The sequence below is a fragment of the Antedon bifida genome, chromosome 3 (assembly GCF_963402885.1).
Source record: "Antedon bifida chromosome 3, ecAntBifi1.1, whole genome shotgun sequence".
In the NCBI taxonomy this organism is placed as follows: Eukaryota; Metazoa; Echinodermata; class Crinoidea; order Comatulida; family Antedonidae; genus Antedon; species Antedon bifida.
In genome coordinates, this window is record NC_136228.1 from 32,536,888 (window position 1) to 32,553,624 (window position 16,737).

The 16,737-nt window shown below is 32.5% G+C and overlaps 4 protein-coding genes across 8 annotated transcripts in view; 2 read left to right on the top strand and 2 right to left on the bottom strand.

Annotated features, from left to right (window-relative positions):
• The window catches only part of LOC144837646 (DNA polymerase lambda-like), an 88,184-nt gene extending 87,755 nt beyond the window's left edge, over positions 1-429 (bottom strand). For 3 of the 5 annotated variants that reach the window (XM_078692843.1, XM_078692842.1, XM_078692847.1), the window contains exon 1: positions 369-416. The gene's annotated coding sequence lies outside the window, so the exon portion shown is untranslated. Of the gene's footprint in view, positions 1-368 lie in introns of all 5 variants that reach the window. The other 2 variants (XM_078692845.1, XM_078692846.1) reach the window with 2 other exon arrangements.
• A 128-nt stretch (positions 430-557) lies between these two features.
• On the top strand, positions 558-7,211 carry LOC144837795 (uncharacterized). Its single transcript, XM_078693052.1, has 9 exons — positions 558-680; positions 1,155-1,295; positions 1,483-1,674; positions 1,945-3,064; positions 3,440-3,533; positions 3,848-3,929; positions 4,186-4,256; positions 4,827-5,063; positions 5,539-7,211. Exons 3-9 carry the CDS (start codon positions 1,487-1,489, stop codon positions 5,601-5,603), a joined length of 1,857 nt encoding a protein of 618 aa, XP_078549178.1. The 5' UTR covers positions 558-680; positions 1,155-1,295; positions 1,483-1,486; the 3' UTR covers positions 5,604-7,211.
• A 425-nt stretch (positions 7,212-7,636) lies between these two features.
• Positions 7,637-9,371, top strand: LOC144837649 (cationic amino acid transporter 4-like). The gene has a single exon (XM_078692850.1). The coding sequence runs from the start codon at positions 7,775-7,777 to the stop codon at positions 9,350-9,352; it is 1,578 nt and encodes a 525-aa protein (XP_078548976.1). The 5' UTR covers positions 7,637-7,774; the 3' UTR covers positions 9,353-9,371.
• Positions 9,372-11,251: 1,880 nt separating this feature from the next.
• On the bottom strand, positions 11,252-16,659 carry LOC144837652 (short/branched chain specific acyl-CoA dehydrogenase, mitochondrial-like). Its single transcript, XM_078692855.1, has 11 exons — positions 16,583-16,659; positions 16,086-16,185; positions 15,583-15,846; positions 15,026-15,232; positions 14,382-14,555; positions 14,012-14,137; positions 13,460-13,552; positions 12,836-12,925; positions 12,341-12,478; positions 11,899-11,998; positions 11,252-11,524 (listed from the first exon to the last, which is right to left on the bottom strand). Exons 2-11 carry the CDS (start codon positions 16,140-16,142, stop codon positions 11,448-11,450), a joined length of 1,326 nt encoding a protein of 441 aa, XP_078548981.1. The 5' UTR covers positions 16,143-16,185; positions 16,583-16,659; the 3' UTR covers positions 11,252-11,447.
• Positions 16,660-16,737: the final 78 nt, after the last annotated feature.

Genomic DNA, 16,737 nt, shown 5'->3' on the forward strand with positions numbered 1-16,737 from the left:
TAATAACTAACACTATTTAAAAATATGAACATAAAATATATGTATTAGCAAATTTGGGAAGGGAGCAAATTATTGTTCTCAATTATATTGCTTTTAGTTTTAGTTTCAGATTTATGTTGTACTTTTATGGATGGTATTTTTAGAGTAGGCCTGGAAGGCCCTAGGCTGCCTACCTACCTAGGCTAGCTTGAGGCAACCACTAGACTACTACTACTACTACTAGGCTAGTAGTACTAGCCTAGGCCTAGCCTACTTTCTTAAGAGAGAGGGCTGGTGGTTGGTGGCTTAGGCCTACTACAAACAAAGCAGCTACTCTGAAATTATTTAGCACAACACACTTTTCTACATACAAAAACAAAAAAGCATACAATAAAGGCGTAGAAAATTAAGTTTGTTTACTTCGTATCGCTTCACAGTGTTTCACCGTTTTAGACCACCACAATGTTCTGTTTCAGTGAGTAGTTCGTGCCAAATAATAAAGAGGGCGCAATTAAACAAAAAAAAACTTTATTACAAAAAAATATTTATTGTTCGTTTTGTTTGTGTTTGGTGTTTTATTTGTTAGTGAAACTGGCGTACGTTATTGACAACCGATATCTTTCTACAGAAGAGTGTATATTTTATGATCTTGTTCTGTTAGATATAACACATTTTGTTGAAAACTGTAACCTAAAACAAAGGTATTTTGATTAGTTAGAACTTGGGTAGTTAGGCTCCTTCCTACTAGGCCTAGGCTAGGGCCTAATAATTAAAATATTTTCCCATTGTCGAGCGACGACGAGGCCCTCACTCCCTGTCGAGTGTCGCCCCTGCCTGCTTGGCAAGTACAATTTGATAGCCTGGCCCGTCGTCAAGTGGTTACGGGACGCTGATGTCCTTTTTATGTTGTTTGGACACGAATATATTTCTTAAATAATAATTGAGTACAGAAGCCTATCTAGGCTAGTTACAGTACTGTATTAAAATAAAAAAATAGTTTTGAAAATATGATTTTTTTTTCATTACATTATGAATATGATATAAATTATTATAATTATAAAATGTAATTTTAAGTAAATGTATAATTTTCTCTTTTCTATTCACAGTTATTATATGAATTAATATTAATCAATAATTTCCCAATAATTTCCCCATCATCAATTTGTATTTTGCAGCGTTCTTGTTTTCCCACCTTTGTTTAGCCATTATCGGTTCTTGACTCATCAAATAGTTCAAGAAGATTTTTGTGACCTGTCTAGCTTCTCTGTTGGTGAGGGCGACAACAGGCAAACTGTTGTCTGCTCAGATTACATAAGGTACAGTTTATAATTCCATTAATATTTGAGTTACACACTACATGAAAGCTACAGTATAATGCTTTTTTTTTAATGAAACAGTAGCCTATATTATTAGAAAATAAAAATATTTCATACTATTTTACTCTTATTGTGTTTGTATTGCATTGATATTTAATTTACTAATGTATGCTTTACTGATTTCCAGAGATATGCAGAGTTCATCCTACAAGGAACCAGTGGGTAGGGGACGAGGAAGGGGTAAGAAAAAGGTATATCATACCACCGGTGACAGAGAGGTGGAAAGTAAAAGCTCGCCAAATGACAAAGACCATTTAATGGCATCACACCAAAAGTCTACAAATGAAAAACCGAGAAAGAAAGTTACGGATAAATCAAGGTAATGTAGGCCAGTATCAAGTGTTTGGTCTGTATTGATGTGTATTGATAAGCTTGAATTAAGAAATGCCTAAAGCTCTGTCTACACTATCAAACTAGTGTGATGTGCCCAAATATAGTAGTGATATACCCAAATATGGTAGTGATATGCCATCATCATGTCCATATATGAGCACATCACATTGTTTTGTCACATGAAGTTTGATAGTGTAGACAGAGCTTTATACTGTAATGCACAAAATAATATTTATTATCTTGTTATTGTATACAGGAAATCAAAAAGACCTGATCAAGCATTATATGTTCCAAAATCAAGGAAGCCTGATCAGGCTCTGTATGTGCCTCGATCTAAGAGAAATCAAGATACCTCACCATCTGAAGCTACTGATCCAACAACAAACCAAATTGGAGACATTGAAACAAATACAGACAGATCGCAGAATGAGAAGATTGAACCACCACTGAAGAAAATGACGATTGACACAAGTGAATCACAAATCATGGCAGCAGTTGGTGGTGAACCAAAGGCACAAGAAAGCGATGAAAAAGCGGAGGAGGTTGTTACAAAAGACCACCAAACTTCTATTCCAATTGCGTCTAAATTAGCTAATGATTCTAAAAGTCACAATGCTGGTGTATTAGAGGAAAGGCAATCACCAGAAGGAGTGCCATCACATGAGATTACATCATCAGAAGGAGTGCCATCACATGAGATGACATCACCAGAAGGAATGCCATCACATGAGATGGCATCACCAGATGAGAGTGATGAGATAATGGTGTCTGAAGAACATTGTCCAGACAATTGTTATAAAGATTTGAACAATGAAATTCATGGAGAACAGCAGACTAAAGAGTTGCAAGAGATTTCCAAGGACCAAAACAAAGAGGACGCTATGACTGGAATTTTTTCAGAAGATACAGTTAACAGAGACATTTGTAAAGATGATGATTTGTCCAAATTAGAAACTAAAATTTCTATAGAAGATATAAGTGATGAACAAGGGCATGCAGAAATTGCTTCTCCAGTTGCAAACGGATCAAATATTGTAGATGAAGACATTAATTTAGTTAAGGAACAAGATAAACTTAATAGTGCAATAAATATAGAAATTTCTCATGATGATGAGGAAAAAGGGGAATCAGAAGAGGAAGTTATAGTAGAAGATGAATTAAGAGATCAAGAAATGGAAGAAAGTGGAGAAAATGCGGAAGAAAATGAGGAAGATGATTTAGAAGAAAATATTGCAGACCCAGAAATATCGGTTGATGCAAAAGCAGCCGAAGCATCTGTATCTGCTGAATTAGCAGCTGATGATGATGATGGAGATAATTGGGATGATCTGTTTGATGAAACTGGCGAAGCATTAGGATCAAATGTTGTGGATGAGGTACTAATTTTAGTAAACAATGATAATAAAATGATAATATGACCAATATAAATCGATTCACTAATTTAGGCTAAATATGGATATACAGTTAATTCCATTGTTAATGAAATCGGAGTATAATCCCATCCCCTAATGTCCATAAATTGCATATATCAACTCACTTACACTACATGCCATCATAGACACATTATATTTTAATGGATAATCACTGTCAGGGAGTGTTGCTACAAGACTTTCAAGAGGCTTTTAATTCAAAGACCAAAATAAACTTTACTGCATAAAATGAATGTCGCATTAATTCCCCACCTAGGCTGTATATGAAAGTCATTGCTTAAAATAAAAGTTACCATTTGTAATTTGATACTTCATTCGCAGATATCAGAGGCAATTGGAAACGTCAAAGTATCTGTTAAGAAGACCAAGCAAGACTACTACAACTATGCTGCGAAGGATAACTTTGATTATGGAAGTAAGTCTACCAAGTGTTTGTCGACGGCACATGATTTTTCTAATAAATTCCATGGTGGTAGAACAAGTCTTCTCGGATAAGAACTATAAACCGTAGGTCCAGTGTACATATCTAGCTCCTGTGCACTTTAAAGAACCTAGACGAGTAGGGGGTTACCCCGGTGTACTAGTAGATAGACAGCCACTGATCATAACACTGGGCCTTCTGGGAGACCAGTCTTTGACTGAAGAGGTTACCCAGTATAAATGAATATAACAAATTCAATTCAAAATAACCAGCATATCATTTTTGTATTAATCTTTCTCATTTTTTAGGATTTAACCATGTAATTGAGATTTATGACTTTCCAACCGAATTTAAGACAGAAGATTTAGTACAATCATTTTCAGGCTACAGGTAAGAGACCTTCGTCAATATTTCATTTTAGTTTCATAAGACCCCATTTCATAATTTTTTGAATCATTGTACATACTATTATTTTATTTTGTGATTTGATGAATAAATGTATTTGTGGTTGAATTCTAAATTCATTTTTAAGGGTTGAAATGATGGTGCTTTTTTGCTGTAGGCTAGCGCTCCAATTCATGTTTTTTTTTTATAGATCTTAATTTCTGAGATAATGAATAATAATATAATTTATTGGTAATTTCAGTTTCAAAAGTTTCAATATCCAGTGGGTTGATGAGACGCATGCGTTGGGAGTGTTTAGTTCTGCCTCAACAGGTGAGTATTTAATTTTGCATAAAAGAAGAAAGAAACTATCACCTGTATTTTATCTGTTATTTTGAGATTTTAGCTGGCTTGGTTTTGCATTGGCCCAATTCTGTAAAGTTAATAAAAAGATGGTTAAATCTGATTTTTATCATCATAATCATCCATAATTTGCTACAAATTACAGAGAGCATAATACAGATATACAATGCTGTAAGTGTTAGTGGCTGGATCTCAATGGAGATACAAAACAAAATAAGTAAAACAGCCAGAAAAATTTGCAATAAAGAAAATTACTGAAAAACTGACAATGCTGTGGGCATCAGTGGCTGGATATATATATATAGTTGGGGCGACTTTTTCTCATTCTCACAGATTTCCTCATCTTAATCGTTTCAAATTAATTAATTAAATTTCAGTATATCACCGGGCGGTTTAGAATTAATGTTCTTTGCCTGCTGTGTTTATATATATATATATACAGTAACATAACATTCATTACAAAAGACTGGTTGCAGATGATTGGATTGGCTATTTCATAGTTTTATCATTTATTGGTTTGTTTTGTTTAAAAAACAACAGCTCAGGATGCATTAGGACTTCAAAATCCAATGCTTCGAACCCGATCACTTGACCAAGCAACAAGAGAATCAAAACTTAAAGCTAGAAATTGTATTGAGTTCATTCAACCGGCTAAGCCTAGACCAGAGACATCTGTATCTGCAGCAAGGAGGCTAGTTACTGGAGCGCTTGGTGTGAAATCAAAACAGAGCAAGGAACAGAAGGCTGCAGAATTCAAGAAGTTGAAAGATGCCAAAGGTAGAAACGATTTGTTTATTAATTTTAATTGATACAAACATACATCCTGTTTTGGCCTTGAGACTCCCGTATTTTAGATTTGTCTCCCGGCCTAATATTGTGCTCCCGGTTTTCGACATTGTCTCCCTGATTACAAAGAAAACTGAATTTTGATGCATTAAAATATAACAAAAAGGCTTACACACAAGCAAATTTCCGATATTTAAGCTATTGTATGACCATTTGCGGTCATAATTGTTTATTTTTGTTCTCAACAAAAAAGAGATTCCCCTCACATAGCCACCACACAATACTGCTTGTGAAGTCACACACTGCACTCCTTACCCCTCGATAATAGATAGAGGGCGCTGTTAAAAAAACACCAATTCCTGTTTTTTAAACTTCAGACGTTGGCAGGTATGCTATTCACGATATTAAAACATGGTCAGTCTTTTACAAATTTATTAAATGATAATTTTTTACTGTTTCTCTACAGAAAAAAAGAAGGCGGATAAAAGATTGTCAGAAGATGTATGGGAAGGAAATACTTGGCGGCTCTGAGCTTTTTAACAAATATGCATATATTTATACACAGGGTCACCAATACCATATAAGTTATATTCAAAGTATATAAATTTAGTAAGGTTTTATATCTATAAATAACTAAATGTATGTATAAATTTTGCACAGTTCTGCTATTGGTGCTTTACCTTTAAAAAGTATGGAATGCCAAAACTGCCTTTAGTAAAAATAAAATAAAGAGCTTATTAATCTTGATTTCATAGCTAACAATTGAGAATAGAATTTTTCTATTGGAATGCCAAAACTGCCTTTAGTAAAAATAAAATAAAGAGCCCATTAATCTTGATTTCTTAGCTAACAATTGAGAATAGAATTTTTCTATCAGAAAAACCACTTAAAGATGTATTGTCCCCCTGAAAAAATAATTCTTAACAAAATTTTTGTTGAATATGCCATTTTAATATAACATAATAGTTATCCACTTTGACCAAAAAATGGATCGAAAAAAAATGTATTTACCTGAAAAAACTGTAATTTATAGCAAAAAATGGTCAAATTGGCTGCCAGCCAATGGGTTTTTGGTTGAATTTAACCATTTACTTTGTCATTTTATAAGTGAAAACATTATTTTTTTCGTTTTTTTTTTCTACTGAAGTGATTAACTTTATTAAAACTACAAAATAACATATTAAAAGTCTGATTTAATTAATCTTCATTTTTCATGTTTTGGGGGACAATACATCTTTAATTCATCATTATCTTTATCAAACTTTATGTGACAAAAAAATGTGATGTGCCCATATATGGACATGATGATGTCATATCACTACCATATTTGGGCACATCACACATTTTTGTCAAACTAGTTTGATAGTGTAGATAGAACTTTACAATGTCATATAGAAATGTACTTGAAATGAACAGCATAAATTCCATATTATATTTAAAAAGGTCCAAGTAAATTATAAAAGCAGTTATGTTGCGATAATCGTATCGAGCATAGCTCATCAACAAAGAATCAATTTTGTAAAAAATGGTTCTGATAGAATTTTAACATTAAGTTATTTGTAAGGTCGAAAAGTTATTAATTGATCAAATATAATGAAATGTACCTATTTATTATACAGATGTTTAAGTGAATTATTGATTTTAATGCACTCTAATATATATAGAAAGTTCTTCCACGTGATTTGATTATTATTATCAACTACTATTAGATTGTCTTGGTCCTACTGTAATGACATTGAGACTGACCCATGGTTCTGTCTATCACCATTTAACAAATGTTATGTTCAGATGTGTGACATCATTGTTGTATAGATGACATGTTAATTGTGTTGTAAAGCTCTGTCTACACTATCAAACTTTATGTGACAATAAACTGTGATGTGCCCATATATGGACATAATGTCATATCACTACTACCATATTTGGCCATATCACTACCATATTTGGGTACATCACACTTTTTTAGTCAAAATAGTTTGATAGTGTAGACAGAACTTAACTCTATGTATAGTTGCTAGATAGCGCAGCAGTTAAGTACGGTTGAGTTCCCTGTTATTACATTATAAGAATATGTATGTAGTAAGATTTTAATATGTATTTGTTCTTTGTTACTAACATGATCAAAATAAAGTAATGATATTTTGTCAGTATTTTTTGTTGAGAGTTATTTACAATTATCACTGGAAATGTGATTGCTGTTATGGTGTGTATGCGAGGTGTTGTATTCATGCTGAATTCCTAGTGTATATTACATAGACCCTAAATGGTACATGGATATTTATTAAAAACAGTGTTTTGGTCTAAATATATACTGATTACCACAAGCATTTGTTCAATACAATATACTGTATCATTATATACATAATACATAAATATTTTTTTTAATGTGTATGAATTAGGAATCTACTTATAGACATTCAATGCCAATTTTAGTAAAAAATATTAGTATATATATTAATACTGCTTTGTACAGTATAAATATTAAAATTAATTGTACTTTTCCTTCACGCTTGAATAAAGCATGCAGGTAGGAAAGAATTGATTGAATACCTTGAAAATGCATGAATAGAAAGTTTGTAAAAAGATCATTCTTTTGAAAAAATTCAAAGTCATGGATCAATAACTCACTAAAATCCAGACTTAAAGCTAGTCAACTACAGTACATCTTAAGGTATACCAACCTAAGCAAGGTTGAGCTGAAAATGGAGGTTTTAACAGAATTTGCACAAAATCTGAACCGTCGCAGACGTATCCCGGTGAACACATTAGACACAGATTTAAAAAGATGCTTGACAACTTTTGATTTAACTCTTTTAGGGATATCTCACTTATTTGGTATAGGTATATTCATACTGATTGGTATTGTAGCGAAGACTCTAGCTGGACCAGCAGTAATATTATCAATATTTTTAGCGGCATTCTGCTCTCTCCTGTCTGCCTTCAGCTATATGGAATTATGTAATCGTATTCCGAGATCTGGAAGTGGTTATCTGTACGTTTACGTAGTTGTCGGTGAAATTTGGGCTTTCATAATTGGTTGGAACATGCTGTTGGAATACATAGCAGTTGCAACTAGTCAGGCATCTGCTTTCACTGGAATACTGGATACAACATTTAACAACACTATTAGCAATTTAACTGTTAATTTTCTTATGAATGGAGAGGAATGGGATATACCACACCTTAACCATATACCGAATATCATAGCTGGCATATTTATCCTCCTCTTTATGTTCATACTTATATGTGGCATTCAAACATCCGCTAAATTTACTCATATTATGATAACGTGTTTGGTGATCGTGTTATTAGTGTTTTTTGCTTACAGTTTTAAATATGCTGATTTTTCAAATTGGAAAAACTATGGGGGATTTATGCCGAATGGTATTTCGGGTGTGGTAACAGGAGCCGCGAAATTGTACTTTCTTTTTGGGTCTTTTGAAGTAATATGCACAGCAAGTGAAGAATGCAAAGACCCAATAAGGAGCTTGCCAATTGCGTTAGTATTATGTATTGTTATATATGCGGTATTTTCTGCTGCAATGGCAATGTGTCTTACTTTAATTGTTCCTTGGGAAAATATTAATGTATTATCACCGATTCCTGATGCATTTTTACAATATGGAGACACTTTTCCATCATACTTATCGACTGTGGGAGTACTTTTGGGGATAATGGGGGCTGGGCTTACCTCATACTATGGTGCAACCAGACTTGCCTATTCTATTGCTCTGGATAGGCTTATCTTTTCATTCTTAGCGTATCTTCCCAGTAATAAAGTACCCGTAATATCCGTCGTAATCATAGGGATAATATCGTTTATTTTGGCTGTGTTTATACCCTTAGAATCACTTGTTGATTTATTGAATATCGGTAGCATATCATGTTATATCGCTGTATCCGCACTTGTCGTTATCCTGAGATACAGACCGATCGAAGAAAATGTCATCTTTTTTCAACTTCCTGATTCAAATAAATTGAAAACAAAGAAAAGCATTGAAGAACCAGTCATAGGCGGTACATTAAAAACTCAATTTGAATGTTTTAGTTGTCTCAGAAGCAAAAAACCTGGACGAGTTGTGGTGATAAGTTTGATTATGTATATCCTATGTTCTTTGTGTTTCTCAATTGTTGTATTTCATTCAGAAATAAATGAAGTTTTTAGTATCTTATTGATAGCTATATTTGCGCTAGGAGCCGTTATAAGTGTTGGCATAATATGTATGCACCATCAGAATGATGACGAACCACCATATAAGGTTTGTAGGCATTTAGCATGAATAGGGTGATGATGCGTATCTTTGCAAGTTTTTATTTTGTTGGCCATTGTAAATTCAAATTTAAAAATATGCATCAATATTTTAAACTAGAATATCCATTCAAAAGTTTAAAGATGTATTGTCCCCCAAAAAATGAAGATTAATTAAATCAGACTTTGAAAAAAAAAATGACAATATAAATGGTTAAATTCAACCAAAAACCCATTGGCTGGCAGCCAATTTGACTATGTTTTGCTTTAAATTACATTTTTTTCAGATAAATGGTTTTTTTTTAATCCAATTTTTTTGTCAAAGTGAATAACTATTATGTGAAATTAAAATGGGATATTCAACATAAAAATTGTAAGAATTATTTTTCAGGGGGAAAATGTATAATGCTCTGTCAAATGAGAAATATTTGGATGAACTGTTTACCATGCTGTAAAAATAACCGACTGTATATTCTGAATTTTAAAACAACCAGAATCTGACATTCAACCTACTGTAGCTAGCTAAATTCAGCTGCTTTGACCCCGGCTTTGACCCTTCATAATGTCTTAGCAAGCCTAAAAGTTCCAATAACATAACAATGAGCCGATGGGAGACAAAATTACTATAGTAGTACAAAACATTCAATAGAATAGACATAAAAGAAAATGCTTTTTTTTTGTACATTTTATTTCCCCTTTCTTTCAGGTGCCATGTGTGCCGTTTGTACCTACACTTTCAATCCTATGCAACATCAGTTTGTTGGTGAATATCCCATCTAACTCATTCTACAGGTTTTTCATCTGGATTTTAATAGGTATGCCTACCTTTAAATTATTTCTTAAATATTTACTTTGAAAGTTAGACAATGTACCAACCGTTTTAGTTTAGATGTATTCATCCAAAATATTCACTGCATGCTGCAGACTTGACTCGATGTACACTTATGACAAATTTCTCCAATCTCTTCTGTTTCATAAAATCATTAGGGAAAATTCATTCCTAGCAGTACATACTAAATCAAGCCAAGTGATACATATTAATAATAAATATTAAAATGTTATGTATATTTTTACAGGTTTGGTTATATATTTTTCATATGGTTATCGCCACAGCATCACTGCAGATGTTCAGAATGATACAAAGCCTGATTGTTCTCCACTATTAAACGATACTAATGAAAATATTGACTTTGGATCTACTCAGATGGTGGTTTTGGGAGCACCACAAAACACTAATAATAAAGAATAGAGAAAAAATGTAAAATATTAAACACTATTAACAAAAGCGCCCCCACAATGTATGAGATCAATGTTCCAACTGGTTATGGTTCACTAAACAGACCAATACCGGATTTTCTGGAAACTTTCCCAAAACCATACTTTTTCTATGTTCAAAATCATTTTTTTTACCATTAGAAACACATTCCAAATACCAGACTTTCCACAAACCGGTAGCCATATTCACCATTCAAACTTAGGCTAAGGTAAACATTTTAATTTAATTAATAAAAAAATCTAAATGAATACAATTTAAAGGAAATACTTAAATATTTATTGAGTTAAGTGAAATACTTAATATTTAAAGGAAATATCTAACTTAAGTGTGATTGGTGAATATGGCCATAGACATCCAATGGTGTCCGGTATTGGGAGATTTGACTGTATGACCACTTAAAATATTTTTAAATACATATTACAGTATTTTTAATATAAAAATACATCATTTACAACTTTTATTTAAATATTATAATACTATATATATATATGTTTATTTTGTATTCTATTATTTGTATCAAATTTGATGATGGTTGAATAACCATGCGCATTATTTAATTTTAAACACAGTTAAATATTACTTTTCTTTATGCATACAACCTTTAAAGACTACCTCCAGCTGCTTTTTGCAAATGTCAATGCATCAAATCAGATAGAAAGTTAAACCCGGGCATTTATTTCTTCAAATAAAAGTTTACAGTAAATATTGTATCATGTGTTTATATTTATTTGCAAGAAATACTAAAAACTTAAATAAAATAAATAAAAGAAAAAATATAAATTATTCAAAAATCTGTTGTGGTTAATTTTTATATAATCTTACTCTACGTCACCAATGGGCAGTATACGGTTCAACCTTTGATCTCTCGTTCTATCTGCTTTGCAATCGTGTTAAGTTGGATATTAGAGGTACCTTCATATATAGACCCTGTTGATAAAACAATATTAATCATAATACTAAACAAATTCTTTGAACTAATGTGATTCACTGGCTTTGACATTCATGAACAAATCAATGCTAAAGATCTGTTTATACTATCAAACTTTATGTGATGTGCCCATATATGGACATGATGATGTTATATCACTACCATATTTAACTATATCACTACCATATTTGGGCACTTTTTTTGCCAAACTAGTTTGATAGTGTAGACAGAGATTCATCATTAATATCAAGGATTCACTTTTATGAAATCACTGTATTGCTCACACTGAGAATCTAACTACTGTCATACTAAGTAATACTATTAATAATGTAATAATAATGTAATATAAATAAATTTTGGATACAAGTCTTACCAATTTTACAATCTCTGAAAAACTTTTCAGCAGGGAAGTCCTTTGTAAATCCTACACCACCAAGCCATTCAATACATTTAGATGTTGCTAAAGTTGCTACCTACAGTGTGACAAGTGAAAAAAAGAATAGAGGCACTCTAAAGAACTCCGATAGTGAAAAGAGTGTGTTAAATTAACTAATATTAATACCAAGTTATTTGTATTAAGGTTTAGTTTTGAGTTAAAGCGTGGTTCCCACTAAAGTCGCAACGAGAGTTGATCATGAAAAGCCACTGTTCGAACAATCCATCGCTTGTGATTGGTCACATCACTTACGTTGCGTTACGTCCTTGCGTTGCGTCAGTAGTGGGAACCAAGCATTAGTGAATGAACTCATTCAATTAGTAATGGCTACTTAACATATGAGTTTTCCATGCTTAAAATAACAAATGGCGTACCATACCTCAGAAGCAAAGTACTTGGCCATTGATGCCTCTTTTATAAAGGGCACGCCTGCTTCTTTCATTCGAGCTGCATTATAGACTAGAAGTCGGGCTGCTTCAATCTTTGTGGCTACATCGGCTATTTGATGTTGCATTCCCTAAAAAACACATTATTAAATAAATCCTGTATCATTCATAAAAATAATAACGTACATAGTAACGGTTGTCCCGCGTAGGATATGTATCTATCCTCCTGAGCGAAAACCGAATTACATAAATTCTATATTATTATTACCGTTACCATTTGTCTGTGTAAATTGGCCTTTAAACAAAGAGGTCACCCAGTACAAATAAATAATAAATAAAATAAATCAATAATATGAAATAAAGCAACTTAAAAAACATAGATGAACAAGCCCAGTCCTTTGAACACTGGCAAACATATATTAGTGTTAAGAACTGAAGGAGCAAGTTTACCATCAACAATATATTAAATACATATGTGGTATTAATACCTGAAAGCTCCATATGGATTTGCCAAACTGCTTTCTTTCCATGACATATGGAAGGGTAACATCCATAACACCTTGTGCTAGTCCAATCATCTATCAAATAAATTAAACCTTTCTTAAGCTCTGTCTACACTATTAAACCTGTTTGTGCCCAAATATGGTAGTGGTATGCTTAAATATGGTAGTGGTACCCATATTTGGACATGATGATGTCATATCACTACCATATTTAAGCATATTATCACTACCATATTTGGGCCTATCCCACTTTTTTGTCACATGTTCGATTGTGTAGACAGGGCTTTAATGGTATTAATGAAAATCTGTAATTTGTGAGGTGCCTTTGTGATATTTATTTAAATTTAATTTCTGGTTCTATTAGGCCTAATGTTATCTCTGTATTATTCTGATCATAACATTATGTATACAATTTAAAATTACAGATGTGTAAAAATCAGAAAATACTGAAAAAAGGGTAGAAAACAGAAATCTAACATATGAAATAATATCTAAATATACAAATATTGCTATACATTTATGAAAGATTAAATGAATAAAGGTATATGATATAGTATATAATTGTATATACATATACTTCTAAGAATTATACAATGTTAGGATACTAACCTGAGCTCCAATAGCAATTCTACCTTCATTGAGTACAGCAATTGAATACTTATACCCGTGACCTGGCTTTCCAAGTATATTTTCAACTGGAACCTAAGAAAAATTATACCGTATATTACATTATCTTTAAATATAAAAACACAGTAGCATGTACAGTACTATCCAACAATAGGCTCAAAATACAATTTAAAAGAAATATACATAATTTCATTTATTTATTTGACCATGGAAGTATATACCTCCATGATTTGACCAACCATATATAAACTACCAAGATATGAATTGGTCAGGGACTGCTAAAGTAAATCAGATTTCTATATCTACAAGAGACAGCAGTCTCATGATCTTAACTAAAATATATTTATAATACAATATATTTATATGTGAATATACAAAAATGATTATATACAAAATAAATTAAATTAAATATATACAAAATAAATTAAATATATACAAAATAAATTAAATATATACAAAACAAATTAAATATATACAACATAAACAAAATAATCATGAATTCAAATAAACTTGTATTTAATTATGGAATCCTACCTTAACATTCTCAAAGTGTACTGGACATGTTGACGAGGCTCGAATACCCAATTTATTTTCTGGTTTACCTAATGTTAGCCCTTCAGTTTCACGATCTATTATAAACGTTGTTATACCTTTGTAACCCTAAAAAGAGCAGTAAAAAAAAAAATTTCTTAGTTGCAATATGTAATTGTAATAGAAAGATGCTTTAATTCATTGGAGCATTTTAGTTAAGCTCTGTCCACACTATCAACATTTATGTGACAAAAAAAATGTGATGTGCCCATATATGGACATGACAATGTCATATCACTACCATATTTGGGCATATCACTACCATATTTGGGCACATCACACTTGTCAAACCTAGAGAGCACAAGACACTCACCTCTTCAACATTGATGTTTGCCATAACAAGGAAGACTCCAGCGTGTTCTGCATTTGTGATCCACATTTTACTGCCATTGATGATGTAGTGATCGCTGCCTTCCAGTTTGGCAGTTGTTTTCAAAGCAAATGCATCACTACCAGATTCTGTTTCAGATAAACAAAAACTGCCAACCTTCAATAAAACAAAACAAACTATTGTCACAAATATCAATTTTGTGACAAAACATTTCGGTATTTAACTTTGTGACAAATATTTGTATTCAAATTTGTTACAAACTTTGTGACAAACATTCCGATTTTCAACTTTGTGACAAATATTCTATTGTTTAACTTTGTGACTTAAACATTCTGATATTCAACTTTGTGACTTAAACATTCTGATATTCAATTTTGTGACAAATATTCTGTTATTTAACTTTGTCACAAACATTTCAATATTCAACTTTATGACAAATATTTCGATATTCAACTTTGTGACAAACATTCTGATACTCTTTAGTGAACATCACAGAGGCTAGAACAGGTCAAAGTTCAGTGAAAATAACAGTGGCTATCACATGTCAAAGTTCAGTGAACATCACAGTGACTAGCACAGGTCAAAGTTCAGTGAACATCATAGCAACTAAACCAATTACAACTTACCATATCTGTTGCTAATCTTGGTAAATATTTCAATTTTTGTTCGTGAGAAGCGAAGTGGTTGAACATTGTAGTCACCACTGTATTATGCACATCACACAATGTGCTCACAGCGGTATCAATTTTAGCTAATTCTTCTATAACAATGTTGGCGGAGAAAAAACTGGCACCTGGCCCGCCATACTCCATTGGAATTTCAATACCCATAAACTAAAAGAAAAAGAAAAGATGGCCATTAAAAATTAGAAAATTAGCAATGATAAATCATGTATTCAGAACTGAATTTTTTAGAAAGTAAAGCTCTGTCTACATTACCAAACAAGTTTGACTAAAAAGTGTGATGTGCTCAAATATGGCAGTGATATTCCCAAATATGGTAGTGATATGACATCATCATGTCCATATATGGCCACATCACATTTTTTAAAGTTTTGATAGTTTAGACAGAGCTTAAAGAAGTGAAATATTTAAATGGATAAAAAGTACAAAAATACAGTATTCATCATTTAATCCAAAATTATATACTATATTGTAACTAAATAACTTCATTTTCTACTCACCCCCATTTCAAAGAGACCCTTAAGGACGAGTGGATCAAGTCGGGAATTTGTATCCATTTCAGAAACCAGCGGACCAATCACCTCTCTTGCAAACTTGACAACCGATTCCTTCATCATCATTTCCTCCTCTGTGAATTGTGTCACAGGTGAGAAAACAGCTTCACTGCTCATTTGACAACTTGGAGATGTCACTACTGGTGATGCATGCTTTTTAAGAAAACATCTATTTGTGAAGACTGATGAAGATCCTTTGAAAGTAGAAATCTTTAAACAAAAGAGAGTTAAAAAAAACCAATGCCAATATTATTAATGGATACAGTAGGAACTCTCCATTGGGGTACCCTAAGGCAGGGACACTTTCTTATGAAACAAATAGAATGGAAATATGTTTACTACAGTCACTCACACCTATTTAGGGGACGCCTCTATTAAGGGGAGACTTTTTATAATTTTAAATAGAAATTGTTGTTGGGTCCAAGCCATGTATAACAGACTAGCTATACCTTTTGTAAATTTCGATGGCTACAAGCCCAACGAACTCCTCTAGCGATTGAAGACATCTGATTCTGAGAAGTCGTATCAAACCAATGTCGATGAACGAGTCTGAAAATGTAATTTGTGATGTTATTGAAGCTTTATGATGTAATAATTTGTAAAAGAATCCGCGTGAATACAAAACATTGACGTTCGTTTTGAATGGAACCGTGCCAGAACAGCAGGTGTGAAAGACACTTTACTTTTTTAGTCTGTATAAGCCGCGCCATACTACTAGGCTGATTCTATACTCTATCTGGGCTACACTACTATACTACCTACTACTCTAGTAGAGTGTAGGTAGAGTCTCTACATCTACATACCAGAGTAGGCCTAGTTAGTTAGGCCTACTAACTAGCTAGTCCCCTTGTTTTTATTTTAACATTTTAATAACAAATACAATATATAATACATGACTGAATCATTCAAGTTAAAATTGCATTATACATATCATAGTTTTCCATACCTAACAGTAGCTAGGCTAGGCCCCACACACCATACCACACAATACAAAAACGACGGGGAATGAGATGGGGAGATAATTGCATGTGCTCAGTTCAATCATGCGTGTAAAAAACGGGAACCAGATTAGTTTCGCAATATCACATTGAGGGCGCTGTA